Genomic DNA, 22,118 nt, shown 5'->3' with positions numbered 1-22,118 from the left:
GTTTCAGAATAGTAGCAATCCCGCACCCACAAGGTATTGAACTCGTGTCTGGACCTATTTCAGTGGGTACATAGGCATCACCTGAAATGTCATATGTGCCATTAGGACCAACTTGGTGGATCATGCAATACCTTGGTTCTGTCCAAAACTTGATATTTAAGTAGTTGGTTTCCCCATAGATTTGAGTCCGAGGACCATGCAATACCTTGGTTTTGTCCAAAACTTGACATTTAAGTAGTTGATTTTCCCATAGGTTTGAGTCCGAGGACCATGCAATACCTTGATTCTGTCCAAAACTTGATATTTAAGTAGTTGGTTTCCCCATAGGTTTGAGTCTGAGGACTATGCAATACCTTGGTTCTGTCCAAAACTTGATATTTAAGTAGTTGGTTTCCCCATAGGTTTGAGTCCGAGGACCATGCAATACCTTGGTTCTGTCCAAAACTTGATTTTTAAGTAGTTAGTTTCCTCATAGGTTTGAGTCCGAGGACCGTGCAATACCTTGGTTCTGTCCAAAACTTGATTTTTAAGTAGTTGGTTTCCCCATAGGTTTGAGTCCGAGGACTATGCAATACCTTGGTTCTGTCTAAAACTTAATATTTAAGTAGTTGGTTTCCCCATAGGTTTGAGTCCGAGGACCATGCAATACCTTAGTTCTGTCCAAAACTTGATATTTAAGTAGTTGGTTTCCCCATAGGTTTGAGTCCGAGGACCATGCAATACCTTGGTTCTGTCCAAAACTTGATATTTAAATAGTTGGTTTCCCCATAGGTTTGAGTCCGAGGACCATGCAATACCTTGGTTCTGTCCAAAACTTGATATTTAAGTAGTTGGTTTCCCCATAGGTTTGAGTCCGAGGACCATGCAATACCTTGGTTCTGTCTAAAACTTGATATTTAAATAGTTGGTTTCCCCATAGGTTTGAGTCCGAGGACCATGCAATACCTTGGTTCTGTCCAAAACTTGATTTTTAAGTAGTTGGTTTCCCCATAGGTTTGAGTCCGAGGACCATGCAATACCTTGATTTCGTCCAAAACTTGATTTTTAAGTAGTTGGTTTCCCCATAGGTTTGAGTCCGAGGACCATGCAATACCTTGGTTCTGTCCAAAATTTGATATTTAAGTAGTTGGTTTCCCCATAGGTTTGAGTCCGAGGACCATGCAATACCTTGATTCTGTCCAAAACTTGATATTTAAGTAGTTGGAGGAATTAACCCCTTAGCTATGGCGTGGGACCTTGGTTTAGGGGGATTAGCTCCTTGGCCGAGCCCCTAGAACCATTCATGCAGCTGACGCTACGTAGCGCAGCCCCTAGTGAAGAAACGTAGCCCCTAGTGGAACTTTACGCTGGAACACTACATCCGGCTGTTGGAAATGAAGTGAGGTACTGCCTCAACCCGCCACCAGTGCCAAGACACAAGTCTTTCCCACAAACGGCGCCAATTGTAAGGACACGATTTGTAACGACCCATAATAATGTTGGGTTCGCACGTAAAAAGGCCCAAACAATATCATTTATAGAGCGTGGGTTTGAAAGGTTAGGCCTTGGTCACCAGACAGGAGTTTTCCATGGTGTTCATACATAATTAAATCGTGTTCGCTCTAAGAGTCTTTCTCCTGGAGGCGGGCTGGGAGGCTCTGGTTTTTTGCCATTTTTTCCAGCCCCTTTTTTGGTGCATTAACCTTCACATTATATAGCCCTTCTTGGTTGATCTTAGCCCTCCACTTGTTGATCAGGCAGGTGCCTACTTCTATACCCGTCCCATCAGCTGTCACTCCTTGCTTTCTGTTAGTTGCGATGATCGAAGTCACCCTATCCAGACGTCTTTTCTCATTAACATGGTCAGGACGCTGGCGGGTGCATTTAATGCGGAGGGGACATATTTACCCTGAACCAGTTCCGCACCGTACCCCCACGTGGGTCCCATTCTACTCGCATCTCCTTCAGGGGGCTTTTTGGGGGCAGCCATCATCGAGACGTTGCTCTTCCCCTTGAAGTCCTGGAGTGCCGAGGACAGGGTCATCCTCGGCTGTTCCACTCGACACTTCAGCCTTTCCCCATTCGTCCTCGGCAAATACACTCCTCGGCACGGGCCCCGGGCCCTAATAGAGCGTGGGCCGGATCATAAGTTTCCCGGCCCCACACATACAATTGTATCCAGAAGTTATGCACAACCCACTGTTATCATTGTATGAATTTTACTTCTTACATTGGTTCTGCTAAACAACAACCAAAAAAAAAAAAATTTGCATAGACTATACGATTAACTTTGTTTTTGTAATTTTATTGCTACATATATCTTGTACTTAAATGATGCCATATATTTTGCTATCTTCTACATTAACTCTTAGAGTAATGCTACAGTCACAAACTATTTTATAACATTTTTACAAACTATTGACATGACAAATTCTTATTGGTTCTAATATAGGTCCACCACTAACATCACATTTATGTTTGTTAATGATTATTTGAAAATTACTAAAGCCACAACAGCAGTTTGTAAAAATATTGTAAAATAATTTGTGTCTATAGCATTACTCTAATAACTCTTATATATCTTAATATGGGTAGCTACACCACAAAGATGACAGTATATAGACTTAAACACGTCTTCACCATATAACTATTTTAATGAATCTAATGAACATATTGTAGGAAAAAAAAAGGGGCCCAGTAAAGCGTTCAGTGTTTTATGAAAAAGTATATAGCCACAAACAATGGGACCCAATTATTGCCCATGCGGGACAAAACATTGTAGGTATTATCTATAGTTACATTTATCCTTCTTGCTTTACTTATATTCGTAAACAACTAGGTAATTGTTGATTATAAATATATAGAACTCTATGTATTATCTATAGAAAGTAATATGTTATTTGGTTCAATTGTGAAAAAGGCCATGATGCAAGAACTTTTGAATGTTCCTGGAACACAATTACATGGAGAGACCAGTGGTGGAGGAATCCTATGGGCAATATATGATGCATATGCTCAGGTGATGGATCTAGAGTGCCTGGACGTGTACGTGGGGTGGGTTTTGGATGAACCCCATTTGGTAGAAATACAAGAAACATTCAATAGTATACCATGACTCCACCACCATCCAATGAAATGGAACAAAGGTTGAGGATTTGGAGATTGAGTTAGCATCTCTGAGGAAGCAATTAATTGAACAAAGAAATGAAAGGTCGGAAGAAATGTTGCAAATGAAACAAATGATGTCCAAATTAGGCAACATATGTGTTCTTTATTTCAAATTCAGTATAAAAAAAAAAAAAAAAAATTAACTGTAATTAAAATTAATTTAATGCATTGAGTTGGAAAAAAAATTAGTTGTACATTGTGTTTTTTTTTTTTTTTTTTTTTTTTTTTTTTTTTGCTAGAAAGTGGTTTGATGTTACTTCATTAGCAACATGACACTTGTGGTAATTTTTTGGTTTGAGGAGTACTTAGTTATTTACTTCTCTATTCAATGTATAAAATAGGATACTTAACTTTTTATATGTCATTTCTAGACATTTTGATTGTTTTCTTTAATTTGGCATAACAATTATATATTATATCATGTTATTGTATTAATTTGATAGTTTGGAATTTCCAATTCTTTGTTTAGTATTGAATTTTGTGGAGTTACAAATAGGGTGACAAAACTGCCCAAGAATTTTGTTGAATGTCCAATTCTTTAACTGTCTAGGAGGAAAAAAAAAAAAAAAAAAAACCTATCCCAGCATTTTAAAGCACCGTTATAGGTTAAAGACATATTAATGCGCCACTACAGTTTACAATCTGAGAAATATCTATAGCAATGTTTTTAAAACGCCACTAAAGCCAATTTCAAAATATATAAATAATTAAATAACCTTTAGTGCCGTTTTTAATATGCAATGATAGGTTTTTTGGGCTGTTACAATAGTTGTGAAAAGCGCTAGTATAGGTTCACAAAACCGCCTAGACCTATATTGGTGCTTTTCAAACACCAGTATAGCCCAGCTGAGTCTATTGCGACGATTCAATACCAACACTAGAAAGCGATATAGTTCAAATGGACCTATGCCAGCACTTTCAAGAGCTATGGTGGCATTTTTGAAGCGCGGGTATAGATCTTTTTTTTGTAGTGTGTATAATAAACGCGGCTCTTTATATAATTATATAATAAATAAATAAAATTATGCATACTTTTGTGATGGGTATATATACGTGCATGAGTTGGATCGATAATACAATGAGTATCCCCTTACGGTCCCCTATTACACGACATATTGATGGAACAAACAATATATTGAGTTTGCATTGAGATACCAACAGTTTTTACACAATAAGCATGCCGACATAAAATATCAAGCCATGTGCTGTTTGAGAATGACTTCTGGCGACATTTTTCACTAAAGAAATCAAGAACTCATCATTCATGATGAAAATGTGTCTTATATATGACGTTGTGCAATCACTAGCTAGCTTCAGTAGTACCAGCTTAGAATAAAACATTTAACCACTGATTAAAGAACATGGACTTTTCTAGCTATCAGTAATAAGTTTGGCTATGTTACTTTCACGCCATCTCTTTCATGCACATTATAATGAAGGAATGACACCTATAAAGCATATGGATAAAAGGCTTGGAATTTGTCAACAATCTGATCCCCGGAACTATTTTCTGAAGTTTATTTATCTGCACCATAATGTTTACCTCGTCTTTTATTTTCCCTTGGCTACCAAACCAATTTGACCTCCTAGCTTGCATTCTCCCAATGCATGTCAGTTCATGTTACTCTTGAGTTGGACTTGATATTAACATGTCGGTCATGCTTACAAATCTGAAATACGAGTTTGGGACATGACAATTCCCCACTCCCCACCCTTCTCTATCTCTCTCCATATACCCCATTTTCATATTTTTAATACTTTTTTTTATGTAACGAGTAGGGATGGGGTATTTGAACCCGATTTCTCTATATAGGAGAAATCAAACAATAGTGTTAAATTATAAGACTCTTAACTTATCTTTGAAATTGGTTCATAATACATTCTATATATATGAAAAGTTAAATTTATTCAACTATGTGTTAGATTTATTCCATACCAAATTTGCTTGTAAGTCAGTATTTAGAAACCCTGTATTTAGGTGGGAATAATGTAAGGATTGTGTGTGAGAGAGTGTGAAGAATTGATCAAATTTGTGCATCAAATGGCTTCTCACAATTGGGCCTCGTGACTGACTTGCGAGTGGTGACTCGCCAGAATCCAACACATGTGTGAAGCATGCAGGAAGTTGAAGGTTCAAGACAGCTGGATCACTACAGGACAAAAAATACAGTCTGGCCATTCTATTAACTGGTGCTTGGAACTCGCAACTTGTCCCAGTCACGAGTGACTAGCCAGTGTAACCTGTTTTGTAGAAAAATGACTTTTCACATTCTTTCTCATACCCTATTATAAATACTTTTATACCCACGAAATGTAGAAAGCATCCAGAGAGAATTTTGAGAGATAAACCCTAGAGAACAACAAGATTGATTCATCCACAATCTTATACCTTTGATTCTCCAAATTCCTCTACTCTTACCCTCTTCATTGTCATACCCTTGAGAGGATCTTAAGTCAAATCCTTACCTCACCACATTCAGAGTAGTGAGAAGGTTATTGGTGTCTAGGAAGCAATTCAAGAGAGAACCAATTCATTTTGGTTGATGCAATGGGCTAATTGCGGGATCCGGTAAGTTAGAGAAGATAAGGTTAGGTGTAACCTTGTTGGAGCAAGAAACTTGGAAGGTTTAGGTGCATCGGGTAGATTAGGCTTGGAGGGCCTATTATTATTCATATATCCCAACTGATTTTATAGTGGATCATTTTACTGCTTGAAGGGCAGCGGAGAGATTTTTCGCCGAGTTCTTTGGTTTCCTTTTCAATAACACGTGCCGATGTTATCTTGCGTATGCTTCTCTCTATCCCTTACTCTTTACTTTTAATTACTATTGTGTTGTGATTAAATTATGGCTTAGAGTAGTTGCATGTTTGGGTATAGCTTATATTTATCATTCCGCACATATATTGTTTGAGTATAAGCTTGTGTTGGTTATTTTGTAATTGGGGTCTAAACATTAACTAGTGTTTTACACACTAAGTGTGCTTTCAATATACAAAATATACAAAAGAATAATAATAAGTTAGACCTAATCATATCAACAAGGGCAATTACTCAAGAATATTGTCAGGGGTAGAGTTTAGAAGTTATATATATAAAAATTGAAGGCTAATAAAGCCTTGTACAATCTAGCTAGAATAATTTTTTTTTTTTAATGACTAATTCATTTCTCGCTCAGCCACTTTGAACATGGTGTGACTGTGATGGGCAACTAGTTGACTGTGTAGTGACTGTGGTCTGATTGACTGCTGCCATCTTGTTGTAGAGGTCTATATTCATTGACTGCAGTCAAAAAAATTTCTTCAATTGATTAATAAAGAAAATTCTTATAAAGAAAGTAATAAATAAAAGCACAACTAAAGAATCTCAATTGCAAACACAATAGATAATGACATAGACATAGTTATGTTAAAGGGTGTATTCGTAGGAAAGATTCACTTCTTATTCTCAAAATGTCTGGTTATATCTTGGGAATGGTTCATGAAACATAAGTCTTTGTGCAAACTACATTTTGTGAGAAACTTTGGGTGAAATGCTTCTCCAAAGGATCGCATTAATCATGATCTCCAATCCAAAATTTTGGGGCTCCTACACTTGCTAATCACTTAACTCTTTATTCGACAAGTGTTTTTAGCTTAGTGGCATTGCCCAATTCTTACACACATTTCCAACGGCTTGTTGAAAGCATTTAAATTTAAATCTTTCTTCGCGTTAATTGCTTATAAAACTATTAATAGTGTATTGGGAAATCTTATTACACACTCATTACCAATTGCACGCTATGTACATCCTCACTTTTAAATTGTGTCAAGTGTGTGTATATGAAGTGTACATCTCCTCACTTTTAATGTGTGATGATCATTACCCTAATGTATTCAACTTACTTGTGCTAGTAATGCACAATATGGATCAGGCAATGGAACTGCAGCATTGGTTCCGGAATTAGGCTTCGGCTGAGCTGAAGCATCAGTTGGAATCATGGAGGTCAGCACAAATGGAGGCGAAACTAGTGCAGGAGCTGTGGCAGAAACTGAAGCTGGATTGATAAGTGAAGCAAGAGTTTGAGGTGCACTGTGTGACATGGTAGTCATGTCAAGCATACCCATACCCATACCCATACCCATCCCTAGCCCAACGCCCATGCCCATGCCCATACGTGCTAATAGAGACATTTGAAGATGTTGCTGCATGCCTAAAGGCATCATCATCTGGGGCATACTTCTCATACTCATCAGTTGATGAACTTGTGCTTGGAGTAGTTTTAAGTACTCAATCACTTCATCAAGCATTGAAGCTTTATCTGTCTGCATTTTTGAAAGCCAAAAATTTTTTACAAAGTGTTGAAATAACATAGATATACATTCTTGACCTTTTAATATCCAAGAAGGTATTAGAAAAGAAAACCCTTAAAATACAATTAATGAAGTTTTTTTTTTAAATTGCATATTTGATCCTTGACCTTTGGCAATTGCCTATTATCTCGATACTTTAAAAGGTTTCACTTTAATCCCTATATATACTTTCAAATTTATTTTAAAAAGAACTTATCGTCATCTAATGGATAAAAAATGTAGATATAACAAACAGAATTCATGCCACACCATCACAATGATCTTGATTTCATGAATTTCTTTTGCAATATCAACATTTTTTCGGTCCATGATGTGATACTGGGGATTTTTTTGAAACATTTTAAAGTATAAGCATGATTTTAAAACAAATCTCAAAAGCTGGGATCACATAAAGAAATTTAACCTCTCTCTTTTTTGTTTCCAACACAGATGTAGCCTAGAGGATGGTTTTCTGACCTTATTTGCATTTGGCACCATCCTCTGCAGGGTTTTCATCTTCTGATTAATCCTATCTCTTCTTCTCTACACCAAGAATACCAATGATAATGCTATCATTAGTTATAGTTTCATCATAATACACTTGAATTCAAATATGTATTTTTCTAATCAAGTAAAATTCAATGAAAAATATTCATAGTAAATGTTACTAAAAACACTATTATAATGGTCAAAAATTTATTTTCATCACTAATAATTCTAGGATGGAGAGCTTAAATTGTTACCCTTTCAGACTGATTATGGATAGCAGCTGCTCTAGTTTTTCTTGTTGAGTAGGAGCGGCCCATTTCAATATTATTGGTCTCATGCTCTTCATCATCATCTCTGTTTCCCTATTAAAAGTAAACCCAAAATTATTATTGTGCAAACTGAAACACATACATAGTTCATCATGATACATGATATAAGAAAAAGGCATGTTACACAACAAAAGTAAATTAGCATACAGAACCCCCAAAACCACCATTTTTTTTCCTGACAAATTAAAGCTTCACAATAAGACTTTCTTTGAACTTGCAGTACAAAAAATGTAAAAGTCTGAACAACTGTGTATTAAATTGTATGTAATAACGGTCTGCCTTATATATAGGTAAATAAGGTGTGTTGTATAAATGACCTACAACTATGGGCTTAAGCCCGTTAGGCTTATATTCTAACATGAAAAAACTTCCAACTTCTAATTATGTGAAATTTGAAATTGGAGTCTTTTTATTTAAGATGACTTACTCTCTCCCTTCATTTCTTGTGAGTCCTTAATATCATCTCATATATATGCTACCTGAGTTTAGCTAGGAAGAAGATAATTTGATAAATATCTTTTAAGATTTAAGGAAAAGCTGGTCTCAAATTGTCAAGAAATGTTCAATGTACCTTTGAAAAACTTATATTCTAAAGGCATGCCATTTGTTGAAAATGTATTCATGATTTATTAGTGAAATTTTTGTTCTAAAACTCCAATGTTTCACATTAATTGACCATTACAGTAGTGCTTAATGAATTTGTACCAATCCATCGTGACAAGACGAGTCCACTTCAGTGGTTCTGGTCTTCAAGCTCCGAGGAGATTCAAAGGAAGCCCATGTCATCATGGTTGTATCATTGTCCCTAGAAAATGTTGCGCTTGCACTAGTATGATCAGCACTATCTTCATTCATACCACCACAAATTTTTCTTCCATGACATTGCTCTGAATCCGAACGTGTCCTCTTCCTCATCAGCGTCGTCGGTGCCACCTGTACCTGGCCGGAACTCTCAGTCTCAGCCCATGTTGCACCGGTGGAAACAGCATCAATAGGGACTATATTGGCTGCCGGGGCATGGTCATGTTGCAGTACATCTGAGATTTGCTTGTGGCATGTAGCTTGGTGGACTATTGATTCTAGTGTATCACCAGCCCTACCCCATGTGGGCTTTGTAGGAGTAGTGGGAATGAGCCCACGAAGCCTATGCATGGCTAGCTGACCATTTTCCCATGTTAGCTCTGCAACTTCATAGCTAGACCTGAATTTCAAGCACACATGGGAATTTTAAAACAAATTTTAGATGAAAGCTAAACCAAAAGTATAAGATAATTGATTAATTTGCTTAAATATTGTTAATAATAATTGGAAATTTTCTGTAGCAAAATATTAATTCATGGTCCAATATTTTAAATAAGAAATAGTATATATAGTTTAATGTGAATTATTAAAGATGGATTATCCAAATTAAGAAATAAGCAAGTCTTATATATTCTACCCTAATAAAAGGCTAAAACATGTTTTGAAAATTTTGAAATCCTTCATCAATTCCAAATGATTTAGTATGAAAGGCCTTCTGATTTTAAGTCTTGACCCATGATGAATATTCAAGACCCCATTTTCTCAGTTCTTCCAATTAGTACAGTTACTCCTATAAAGAGTGATACAAGTTGGGCTACTTCTTTCTATTTTTAGCAATTCATTCGTATGGTTACTCTCCAAGGCCCAAAATATAAAATACCGACTGTTTGCTTAAAAAATTGTAGTAATAAACTAATTAATTGAAAGAAGAGTTAGGTAAGAAGTAACCCAATGATTGATGCCTTGATTGTTTTCTTACCAAAATTATTATAGATCATAAAAAAGGGATAATGGCCAATGTGGTCTATCTCAAATAGTACCTCCTCTCTTATAAGTTTTAGGTGTAGCTTACCAATTAGAGAAGGAATAAACAAACAAATATATATATATATATATGAAATGATTTGGACCAAGTGAAACTTTCTTTTTTTTGAGAAGAGGGGGGGGGGGGGGGGGAGGGGACCAAAGTGAAACTTAAAAAGAGGAAGTAAGATGTATATATGGACAACCCTACCAAAAAAACTAATGTATGAACAATGAAGGTAATGAAAAAAAAACACACACACACAAGAAGATGGAAAATTAAAATAATAATAATTTGAAGATATATTCAAAATTAGACAATGGTTTCCCACAAGGTAAAAACATGAAAAGAGAATTAATGGAGAAGAGAAAACCAGATGTGGCTTTCCAAGCTGAAAACATGCTTGGGCTTTGTATTCACCAGACAATTATAGAAACCACTTTAACCAAACGAGAATGAAGAAAACTAAACTAGAGAAAAGTAATGCGGCTCTCAAGATGCACTTCAAGTTTCTTTTCTTGAAACAGAAACTCATTAGAATGGTACAGAAAAACCATAAGTAGAATATATAAACAACAAACTAGCTAGAGGGTCTCTCCCAAATGAAGCTGTAATAACTCCATAAGCACAACAAAGAAAGAAAATATAGTAACACAAGAAAGGACCAGCGTACATATTGGGGACAAGAGGAGAAGTACTACTGGGGTGGTTCTGCTGCTGGTTGTGCACGTGCGAAGATCTGTTTCCCTCTTCTCCTTCGACTTGTTCTTGTCTTTGGTGCTTTAGGTTCCAGTTTGGTACTATATACTGACTCATTTTATGACTCTTCTCGGTTCTCTCTCTCAACGGACAAGAGCTTCGGTTTGGATTCACCCTTTTGGAATTTGCTTATTGGGTCCCTTCCTTTTTAATTGATATGGAGATCTTACACAAAACATGTGGTGCCTAAAAAAAGTATCTATGGCAATTGGATATGCTTTGACCCCTCTCTCAACTATGTCCATGCATTTATATGCCAAGGTCATTTATGCCATAAGACTATGATATATATATATATGTGACATATTTCATGGGTAAACCCAATCATATTGCCCATTAATTGTCTAGCTAAAAGAGGCATCTATGATCTAATCCTAAATTCTCTAGTTTAGTTAAGGGCCTTAAGGCTCATCCCTTCCCAAAAGAAATAAATAAATATATATATATATATATATATATATTTAATGAGATATATCTTTCACATGTATTGGTTTCATGTATATAGATTCCACATATTGTGAAAGGATAATCTCATGATACCGTCTTATGAGATATCCTTTGGTCTTACTTGTACGCGACTATAACTCACTTGTCCTATGCTCAAGCCTTACTCGAATGAGCTTACTTAAGCATCGATATGACCATTTAATTTTTCCAAATTGCACTCACAATGTAAAGCAACTTCACTTGAGCAAGCCTTGTTCTCATTAGTATTGTGGGCACTGAATAAGCTATAGCCACTTATTCTTGTTTTTTTTTTTTTTTTCTTTATTTGTTATTTTACTTCCAAGATAAAATGACTTACATATTATAAAGGGCAAGTACCTTTAGGGCATTTGTTAATGGATTATTATTTTTTTTTACTTTTAATACTATTTTTATTAAAAAAAAACTTTAAAAAAAAACAGTTAGGGTATCTAATAACTTTTTCTTATTATTTACAAATATACAACAAGTAGGGCTGTCTACGAGTCGGGCCAGGTCGGGTTTGTGCCCAACCCGGACTCAACTCGAATGAGGCGAGTGGATGAAAATTTGACCTGAAACCAACCCGAAGATTTGGTCAGATTTTTTAGTTCAGGTCTCATCGGTTTCGAGTTGATTCGGGTTGGTCTTGGGTTTTATCATCGGGGTTGAAATCTGGCCGAATTCAGCTAGATTTGTCCAAAATCTAGCCGGATCCGTCAAGATCTGGCCTAGATTTCGTCAGATAACAGCGAGATCTTGCCGAATCTGAAGGATCTGGACCAAATCTTGATGAAATCTCACCGAATTTGGTCCAAAATTTGTAATAATTCGTCGGAAAGGATAAAGGTTTTGGTTTGGATCGGGTGTCACGGGTTTTGAAACGAAAAACCGACAACCGACCCGCATGGGGTCTGGTTAGCGAGTTTGGAACCCGCATCCGACCGTCGAAGTCGTCGAATCAGGTGGCGGCGGGTCAGACACAGACAAGTTGGCTGGGTTGAGCAGGTTGGCGGGCCGCGTGGACAGTCCTAACAACAAGTTTTGGCAAGTTGGGAAGTCCAAATTTTACTTCTTGTCATGTATATTCAATATGTATATAACCATAAATCAACTTGATTCCAAGAGGTCTGAGAATTGAGGCAGGCCAGGAGGTCAAAATTTAACTTGCTATACTCTTGCAATAAATGTCAGCCAAAATGCCCCAAAAGTAAGGTTGGTGACAGTGAAGAAATTAATTGTCTTCCCAATCCAACTACAATTGTATTCAATTCCCAATCCAACTAAGGTGTTAAGAATCTGTTTATTTTGCTGAAACTAAAAACTTTTTACTAAAAATACTGTAGATAAAAGTAAAAATTAGATGAAATAGTACAATAAAACTCATAAATAATATCAAAAAGTACAGTGGGACCCATAAATAGTAGCAAATATAAGCTAAATAGTAAAATAAGTTGGCAAAAATTATTTTTGTCAAACACACACTACATTTCTTTCACATGTATTGGTTTCAGGAATGTAGATTCCATGTACTTTTTTTTTCCATAAAAAATTTTATAAACGAATATTTTTAGGGTATCTAATAACTTTTCTTATTATTTACAAAAATACAAGAAGTTTTGGCAGGTCAGGAAGTCCAAATTTTACTTATTGTCATGTATGTTCAATAGGTATATAACCATAAATCAACTTGATTCCAAGAGACCTGAGAATTGAGGCAGGTCAGGAGGACAAAATTTTATTTGCTGTACTATTGCAATAAATGTCGGCCAAAATTCCCCAAAAGTAAGGTCGGTGCAAGTGTCTTATCTTCCCAATCCAACTACAGTTGTATTCAGTTCCCAATCCAACTACATTTCTTTCACATGTATTGGTTTTAAGAATGTAAAATTTCACATCCTGTGAGAGGATAATCTTGTGATACCAAGGGTCTGAGCATTGCGGCAGGCCAGGAAGTCAAAAATTTTGCTTGCTGTCATAGACTATTGCAATAAATGTCGGCCAAAAGGCCCCTTAATGTTCGTGACACTGAAGAAATTTTCTTCCCAATCCAAGTATAGTTGGATTCAGTTCCCATTAATCCATTGCTATATTTATGTCATAAATAGCGACATGGATCATGCCTACTACCTAGTAGATTAGGTAAATAAAGATTTTTCACATGTCAGTATTTCAACGAGTTTAATGTTTTTGTGCACTAAATTAAAGTCGGATTTTCATTTGAATTTAGCTTAGGTCCTGGATATAGTCCAATCTCATATTGGCAAGTTGGCATATCAAAACGGGGGAGATTAAAAGTTTAGGTTGAAAATTGTACCAGTTTTGGCCCCTCACTTAGCTGCCGATCTACTCCTAATTGGGTCTATTTTTTTTTTTTTTTTTGTACAATATCTAACTTTTTTTTCTATCTACAATTTCATGATATGTGAACAAGATATACCAATCAAACTATAGTTGGATTCAGTTCCCAATCTATTGCTATATCTATGTCATATATAGTGACATGGATCATGCCTACTGCCTAGTAGGTTAGGTAAGTAAGGATATTTCACATATGTCAGTATTTTAACGGGTTTACTGTTTTTGTGCACTAAATTAAAGTTGGATTTTCATTTGAATTTAGCTTAGGTCCCAAATATAGTCCAATCTCATATCACAAGTTGAAATATCAAAATCGGGGAGATTAAAAGTTTAGGTTGAAAATTGTACCAGTTTTGGCCCCTCACTTAGCTGCTGATCTGCTCCTAATTGGGTCTATTTTTCAATTTTTTTTTTTGTACAATAACTAACTTTATTTTCTATCTCCAATTTCATGATATGTGAACAAGATATACCGAATTTCCTAAACTGTCCTGGAATGAAATAGATAATGACTATAATGTCCATGGTAGATATAAAGTTTCCAATCATATAGATGTCACATCCACCATAAGAGATTCGTATCTAAATTGTGGCCCTTCAATTTAATAGTTCTTATTTCTCAAAAAAAAAAAAATAGTTCTTATTTCTGAACCAGACATGGGGACTATGAATTTCTGCATCAGTCGTGCACACGTTGATACAGTCATCCCTTGCCATGTTGGAACTTCCCATAGTGGTGTACATTGTCATTATTTTTTTTTTTTGAGAAAGATACATTGTCCTTATTGATCACCACTTGTCAGCAATCAATTTCTGTCATTAGGTTTATTATTTAGAGCCTAAGAACAATCCCAAGTCCCATCTCCCACTTGTCTTCTAGGGTCCATTTGACAGGGAAATGGAAAATACTAGAAAAGAGAGAAAATATATCATGTTAAAAATAAATAAATAAAAGTCTAGGAACACAAAAAATTTTTGCAACTTCTTACCACTACTATACAGTTGGAGATTCTGATTGGTGAAAAAAAAATTGTGAGTATGTAAGTGATGATCAACCACTTATAATTTTCCTAGTCAAAGTTGTGATACAAAATTTGTAAAATAATTTGTGGTTCTAAAACTATTGTTTTTTATCATATGTTTGATAAACGGTATAAAAATAGAATATTATATATTTCTTTTGTTTGGGAATAAGCAAGTTGCCCCTGTTGTTACTAAATTTGTGTAGATATTTTTAATAGAAAATGTAATTTAAATTTGAAATGTCTATTAGGTCTTCATAACACACACAATTTAAAATAAATTGAAAAAAGAAAAGAAAAGAAAAAGATAGATAATGCTTGAAATCCCTCAGCACCTTCTATATTCTCTTCAACGTGTTTTACATCGTAGCATACACACAACACCCATCAATGCATCATCATAGTCATACACAATTGCCCCCCTCGACCCCCTAGCTCTGCCTATGCTCACACAATAGGATCCCACGCACATTGGCACAAATACATTAATGGTCCGTTTAGATTGAGGGGGGAGAGAGAGGAGTAGAGTAAAGTAGATTTGGCTCAAAATTAGTTTATTTTCAACCAATTTTACTCTACTTCCCTCGACTCCCCCTCCTTTCCTCTTAATCCAAACAGACCATAAATGTACACACAATCAATCACTTCTATAGACATAGTGGATTTGTACACACACATAAACGCATTTTAATTAGATGGGTTATGAGTTAAGAATTGAGTCATTTGGACTTGGAAGTAAATTTTTATTGAGAAAGTTTAGGGATACATCTAATTCTACATCCAAATTCATAGCATACTTTAGTTTCATCTCGTGATTGGTGCATTCAAAATATTTTTTTAATCAAATTTTAGTGTGGGTCTTGTGTGCAAGTGTTGAAATCCAATCACAAAATAACACCTAAGTTGTGATATTGGGTGTGGTCGTAGGCATTTTGATTTTTATTAGAGCTAATGTCTTAGAGTATTAACATTGGGAGTGTAAAAAGTCCCCATTTGCTATTTTAGCAACCAATAAGCCAAAACCCACCCACATTTGGGTTTTTACTTTTTTTACCAACTGTGAACAGATGGTTCTCATTTAATGAGGAAAGAGAGAAAAAAAAAAGGTAAAGAGGAAAGAGAGAAGAGATAAGAGAGAGAAATTAACTTTTTTATATTATTTGTTGGTATAATTTATATTATTTTAATGAGTTATACGTAATAATAGAAACTAGAATGTTAGGTGAGTTGTAAAATGTGATGGTAAAATAAATAAAATATGTTTTGAGAATATAAAATAGACACTTTTTTTACATTATGGATGCTAGTGCTCTATCTATTTCTCGAAAAAAAAATGGTTAAGCTATGGAGCATTTTAGGAAATGGAAGGCTGACCCCAAGCCCAACTTCAGTTACTAATGAGTGCGATATGAAATGGGCAGTGCATATTATTACAACCACAGTAAACTGTCCTCACTCGTCATAGTATTTATCTATTTTAAATTCTATTCCCGCTTATTACGCATTAGAATCATTTGTGTAATGAATTGCTTGCAAATCAGTAAATACTGATGGCTGTGAGTATCTGTGATGTGTACTTGTTATTGAAAATTGAATGTACTGTGTTATATATATATATATATATATATGGGATGTTCTAGCTACAAACTTGAGGTTTACAACCTACAAAGCAGAAACACAAGTATGGGCACAAGTATGACATGTTGATATAAGTAATTTCTGAAAAATTATAACATAACACGACAGGTACAACACCTAATGAAGTGTCCGTGCTTCCTAGTTTACAACTCATTCAAGGTAGAAGAATAATAGATTAGAGAAAGAAATCAGGAGATATTCAAGCTAGAAAAGTAATAATTTAGAGGAAAAATATTCATTCAACCTCATTCACATTCACTATTTCACACACATCCACAATTGATGCGATAATGTCCACATTTTTAAAATAGTAGACAAAAAATTGCAGATGTGTGAGATGTAAAATAGTAGATGTGTGAGTGAGAATCAAAACCATAAATTAGAAACAGAAAACAGGAAAGAACACAGAAATTCTTTGCATAGGCTAATGTCTGTCACAATATTCATTGAATTAATGAATGACTAATAGTGTCATAACTTACAGGTCCCTGCTTGGCTGGTTGTGGTCCTGAATTATGTGTCAGATGCACAGCTTTTGTGGCTAATGATGAAGTTTGAATTGAGAAAAAGGCAAAATTTTCCACTTCATGATTTTCTTCCTTTTCTTTCTTATTTTTTATCTGCTGTCCAGACTCCAGATTCCATTATCTCTATCTGGCATCATATCTTCGTGAATTTGACTGCATAAGTGTGTTAATGATGGCTTATTTTTTAAAAAAATGTTTATTGTGTAAAAATATCTAAAAAAGTATAGCACTTCCAAAAAATTATACCTAAGAAATAAGCTTGTTTATATTCATTTTTAAGCTTAATCAAACAGGCATGTATGATGTATCAGACACGTAACTATCATGTCTTGTCAAGGTTTGGCCAAGATGGTTCCCTACACAGCCAGGCCTTGCATGTGGTATAACAGTTCAACGCCGTGGCGGCTGGGGTAACTTTGTTCCATGTGGTTGCAGACCATTGCTGTTGCGCTGGCATGCATTTAGAGCTGGTCTCCTTATGTTGAGTTGTGTGGGCGCCTCAATCTTGTGGACTCATTGTGTTCTCACTTCAATTGGCTTTGCAATGAATTTTGTGGTCAAGGAGATTTGTTGCCCTACCTCTGATTTTGGCCTTTGGGTTGCTAGAATTTCAAAAAAAAAAAATGCTATTCCTGCATGTTCTTTGTTGTTCTAATGGTTTTTACTTATCTGCTGACAATCAATCAAGAGTGTCTGGAACTGTCTATTTCAGAAAAGCCATTCTCCCAAGCTTCGCAATGAATTCTGTGTTGGAATTCTTGTTGTTTTTATTGTCTACACGATGATAGAGCAAAGTAATTCTGGTTGTACTGAGTGCAATGAATTATAATAGTTCTATGCAGAATAAAAAAAAAAATAGAGCAAATAATCACAATGTGAATAAAAAGATTTAAGTAATTAACATGACACACAATTTCCTAGCTGACTTGATCAACATTTTGTCCCTACAATTTACTGTTACATTCCTGAGTGAAGACTATTGAATCCAAATGCCTCGCATTCCATTTTTTTTTGGGTCTGTGTGTGCATTACATTCCTAGTGAAAATAGAAGCAGCAACATTTGACAGGAACCTTGTCTGTTGACCTGAGCTTATTTGCCTTTTCTTTCACCTTAGAGACTTGATTTCTTCTTTTCTCTTCCAACTGTTGTCTTGCTTCTCCTGCTATCTGATCAATCCTTGCTACCTTTTCTTGGTAGTGTCGTAAATTTAAAGCACTTCGCTGCTCCAACTCACCCTGAAATTTCAACAATTAGGGAACTTGTTGTAAGGTCATGCCTCTTTAAGCCTGCATATGTAGAACAAGTAACATAATCCTCTAGGTTAAGGTTAGGCTAGGTTTTTCTATAATTACTCTATCAACTCGAAAGTGTGCAGCTTGCTTGTTAAAGGGGTGTTTCCTTTGCTCTGATATGGGATAGTTGTTCCCTATTTTAAATTTGAGTTGGACAAGTTTTGTGCTGTGAATATTAATTCAAAAACTTAGCAAGTGAACATCAAAGGTTGAGGCAAAACCTTAATTTTTTCCATGTTTAATTTGGCCTGTGTCTTCTTCTCATCCTCCCAAGCAAGTATTTTGGAATTCAAATTCTCATACCTGAAATTTGTGCTTATTATTGAAAATAATTTTGAAAGAAAATGAAACTAAAATCCATATTCTATTAATGTGGGATTATAAGCCACTTGTTGACTATGAAAAGACTAGGTATTAAATTTTTGGAATCAATACATGATAATTAACTTGGATTCCAAGAAAGTGAACCATCTCAAAGTATAATCATTTACCGCTTTTTTATCTTTGTCATCTCAGCTTTCTCCCAAGCATCTGCTTTGGTTTCCACATCATTGCGTCCTGATGAATCTCTCATCTGGTTCTGATCTCTATCTGCTGAGGGTGTAGGTCTCATTGAGGATGTATGACTTGGAATCGGAGTTGGAAAAGCTGTCTCTTGTGCCTCCCTTTCCTGCCCTATTGACTTATTTAATGAAACTGTGCCTGATACACACAATCTGTTAATTATTGGACAATGTTTATCATGGTTTTTTTTTTTTTTTTTTTTTTTTTTTAATACTGTAACATTTACCAGCACTCTTCATTTCTGTGTTTGAGAATATCCTGGTTGCTCTACCAGAACTTGAGCTATCATCCTTTCTGCTCTTAACCTTGTTCCTTGACGTTTCAAGATCCTCTCTCCTCTTCTTCTGAATTTCTAATTCAGCTTCTTCAAGTGAGTGAATAGCAAATGCAGCTGCTGCAACAGCAGCTGCAAACTCAATGTCTCCGGAATCATTATCCTCACTCACTTGACCCGAAAGCCGCCTCTGGTACAAGCCCTGCTCAGCATTATCTAGAAAAGCTAGCAAATGAGATTTAAAAATAAATAAATAAATTCACCAATGAAGCATTTTCATTTGTCTGTGCTTCATTGATTGGCCACCGAAAAAAAATTGGAATCTGCTTTCACACACGTCATTGATGAAAAAAAAAAGTATCTTGACACAGAAAGCATTAATGATAGAGAAAGCACAAGATTGTGAACTTATGCTTCACGTTTATGGTGTAGAATTACGCAAAATTTGCGCATATATGTGTATTTTGATGATGTGAAAACACTAGTACCTTCATTGAGGGAATCTGATTGTTGAGATAGATGTAGTGGTGTTCTTACTCCAGTGCCACTGAACTCTTCCTGCTTTTCTTTTCTTTGGCCTGAAAATTTCACTCTAACAAGAACAAAGTGGTTAATAATTCTTCAACCATGATTGATGCAAAAGGTATGGAAGAGACTAAGTCTACTCTATTATGTACATTTCAATTGTTACATTAAATGATTAAATTCACAATTTCCTAATAGCTTAACCTTTTGGGACAATTGATCATTTTTCAAGGTATCAAAGCAAGTTGTCTTGGGTTCAAACCCTATCTCCGCCTTAGGCCCAAATGTGAAGGGCGGATGTTAGATTAAATGATTAAATCAGTAATTTATCATCAATGAAGACTTACATGCCATATTTTTTATAGTTATATAGATGTTCTGTATTCCTTTTTATTTCTAAGTTCAAGAAAATTTCACAAAGACTTGCCAAGAAAATACAGATTTTGGGTTGGGTTAGAGGGTACCTCCTTTGCTCCTTAACCAAAAGATCCATTGTCCAAAAACTCTTCTTGTTGATTTCCCAATCTGATTTGCCTGATTATTCAATGGTGTCTGTCTGTGAAGAAGACTAGAAGCAAGAATTGATCACAATGCAGGTTGAACTGATTTTAGCTTGGTGAACAGGATAGGCGGCAAGCAAGGTAGAATATGCTTTGCATTCAACTGTTGAAGGAAGCAAAGCATTTTCTTCCCTCCAATGGAAGATGCACATGCACAGCACACATAAACCTGTGTTTGCAAGTTGTTTCCATTTTTTTAAGTCCTTTGGCACACAGACACCTTTCTATTAAAGACATCTTTGGCACACAGACATCTTTTTCTATATACATATTCTATGTGTTTAAGTGATGCTGAAGTTTGCAATGAACTTGAATGGAACCTATTCATCATGTTCCCCACTTAGACATTTCATGCAGTTATTCCTTATTCCATTTGAATGGTAACGGTATAATGTTGTACACCCGGTTAAGCCGAAAGATAGATTCTCGTGTGGCCCACCAGAGGAAGCAAATTCTTGGCTAACCCTCAGTCTCTTCACTGCTAATGCTATTGCTTTGTAAGGCGGGAAACAGTTCATTAGGCTCATTGTTTAATTTGAAGCTTTGGATTGCTTGGCTTTGAGGTTTTTAACTCTTTTATATATAGGCTGCAGTTTTGACAAGGTGGTCTACTTGAAGTGATTCCCACTCTTGCTAAACAATGTCTCTCTCTCTCTCTCTCTCTCTAAAGATATAATACTACAATAGGAAATAGGAATTGACTAACTATGTGTAATGAAATAGGAACAATGGTTTTATAAGTTAAAAACAAAAACAAAAAGGAATACTAAAATACACTTTTAGGCTTTTAGCCCTTAATGTTTGAGTTTGTTTTTTATTTTGACCATTTACGTTTTAAATTTTCTACTTTGGCCTTTTATGTTTGATTCCGTTTTCATACTGGCCATATCATTTATTTCCGTTAATAATCTGACTCTCTATAATATGTTTTTCTACTTACAACAATGAAATTCATTTATTGTATAACATTTTAAACTAGTATTTCATAAAAATAGTTAAACATACACTTATCAATCAAACATAAACAGACAAAATGTAAACAACCTCAAATTTAAGGGCCAAATGTATATGTGGGGCCCGGCCCAAGAATGATGGGCTATTCCAAACTCAGGCCCGTCCGAGGAGCGTCCTTTTCAAAGAAAAGCCTCATATGAAGCGCTATTCAACCCCAATAGCGCCAAGGAAGCCTGTCCGAGGAGTAACTCCTCCTCGGACATCACGAAGCCCAGACGAGGAACTTGCCCCAGCCATTTCAGCTCGTCTTCCCAACATATAAAATGAATTAAATCCAAAATATCTCACGGAAGGCTACCACCACATTAATTGCACCCCAACCACCCCTCTTGGCCGCATTAATGAGGAAAAGACTCCTGAACAGTACCGCCTTGGCCTCTGCAACTCACAAAGGGTCTGATGAGGGCGTCTGATGGGACAGGTGCTCAAGTGGATGCTTGGATGATTAACAGGTGTAAGGCTAAGATGAAAAGAAGAAGAATATATAATGTAGTGGAGTCCCTCAAAGAAGAAAAGGAGAGAACTGTATCAGGAACAAAAAAAGAAATAAAATCATACTTGAGAAAGATCAATTCTGGTGCTTTCTATTTTCTTTTGGCAAACCATACTGTCCATGCATTAGACTGAACAAGTTCACTGAGGCCAAGTTCTTTGACCCATCCTCTACAAATAATTATTGTGGGTTGCGCTTTGGGCCAGGGCCTAATCAACATAAGTTGGGCCAGGAAAATCGTGTAACCACAGTATACTTCAATCTTAATAAAAATAAAAATAAAAAGCTAATTTGAACAACATTAGTTTTATTTTATTTTTAGTAAGAATTTTGCTTTTTTTTTTTTTTTTTTTTTTCCTTAACTCCAAAAAAAAAAAAAAAAAAAATTCTGTACCATACCGAGCCCAACACAAATGGCCATTGTTTGGGCTTGAGCTTTAGGCACACTCCCTCAACAAAGTTCAAATTGCAGCCCAGCCCACACTCCTCCACAGTGATTAGCG

General features: G+C 35.7%; 2 protein-coding genes across 6 annotated transcripts; both read right to left on the bottom strand.

Moving 5' to 3' along the window:
- Positions 1 to 6,157: 6,157 nt before the first annotated feature.
- On the bottom strand, positions 6,158 to 11,053 carry LOC126702482 (transcription factor PIF7). 3 transcript variants are annotated; one of them, XM_050401183.1, is made up of 6 exons: positions 10,793 to 11,046; positions 9,000 to 9,495; positions 8,220 to 8,327; positions 7,954 to 8,019; positions 7,030 to 7,449; positions 6,158 to 6,427 (listed from the first exon to the last, which is right to left on the bottom strand). In XM_050401183.1, exons 1-6 carry the CDS (start codon positions 10,933 to 10,935, stop codon positions 6,320 to 6,322), a joined length of 1,341 nt encoding a protein of 446 aa, XP_050257140.1. In that variant the 5' UTR covers positions 10,936 to 11,046; the 3' UTR covers positions 6,158 to 6,319. The 3 variants fall into 3 exon arrangements, with proteins under 3 accessions (XP_050257140.1, XP_050257142.1, XP_050257141.1); XM_050401185.1 differs by having other exon boundaries at positions 10,821 to 10,978; XM_050401184.1 differs by having other exon boundaries at positions 6,278 to 6,427; positions 7,011 to 7,449; positions 10,793 to 11,053.
- Positions 11,054 to 17,747: 6,694 nt separating this feature from the next.
- LOC126703095 (uncharacterized) lies at positions 17,748 to 20,415 on the bottom strand. 3 transcript variants are annotated; one of them, XM_050402008.1, is made up of 6 exons: positions 20,013 to 20,415; positions 19,512 to 19,615; positions 18,976 to 19,248; positions 18,677 to 18,887; positions 18,407 to 18,488; positions 17,748 to 18,128 (listed from the first exon to the last, which is right to left on the bottom strand). In XM_050402008.1, the coding sequence occupies exons 1-6, from the start codon at positions 20,039 to 20,041 to the stop codon at positions 17,928 to 17,930; spliced, it is 900 nt and encodes a 299-aa protein (XP_050257965.1). In that variant the 5' UTR covers positions 20,042 to 20,415; the 3' UTR covers positions 17,748 to 17,927. The 3 variants fall into 3 exon arrangements, with proteins under 3 accessions (XP_050257965.1, XP_050257966.1, XP_050257967.1); XM_050402009.1 differs by having other exon boundaries at positions 18,976 to 19,239; positions 20,013 to 20,410; XM_050402010.1 differs by lacking the exon at positions 18,407 to 18,488 and having other exon boundaries at positions 17,950 to 18,128; positions 20,013 to 20,414.
- Positions 20,416 to 22,118: the final 1,703 nt, after the last annotated feature.

This window comes from Quercus robur, chromosome 10, assembly GCF_932294415.1.
Source record: "Quercus robur chromosome 10, dhQueRobu3.1, whole genome shotgun sequence".
Taxonomy (NCBI): domain Eukaryota; kingdom Viridiplantae; phylum Streptophyta; class Magnoliopsida; order Fagales; family Fagaceae; genus Quercus; species Quercus robur.
This window is presented reverse-complemented; position numbering and strand designations above follow the sequence as displayed.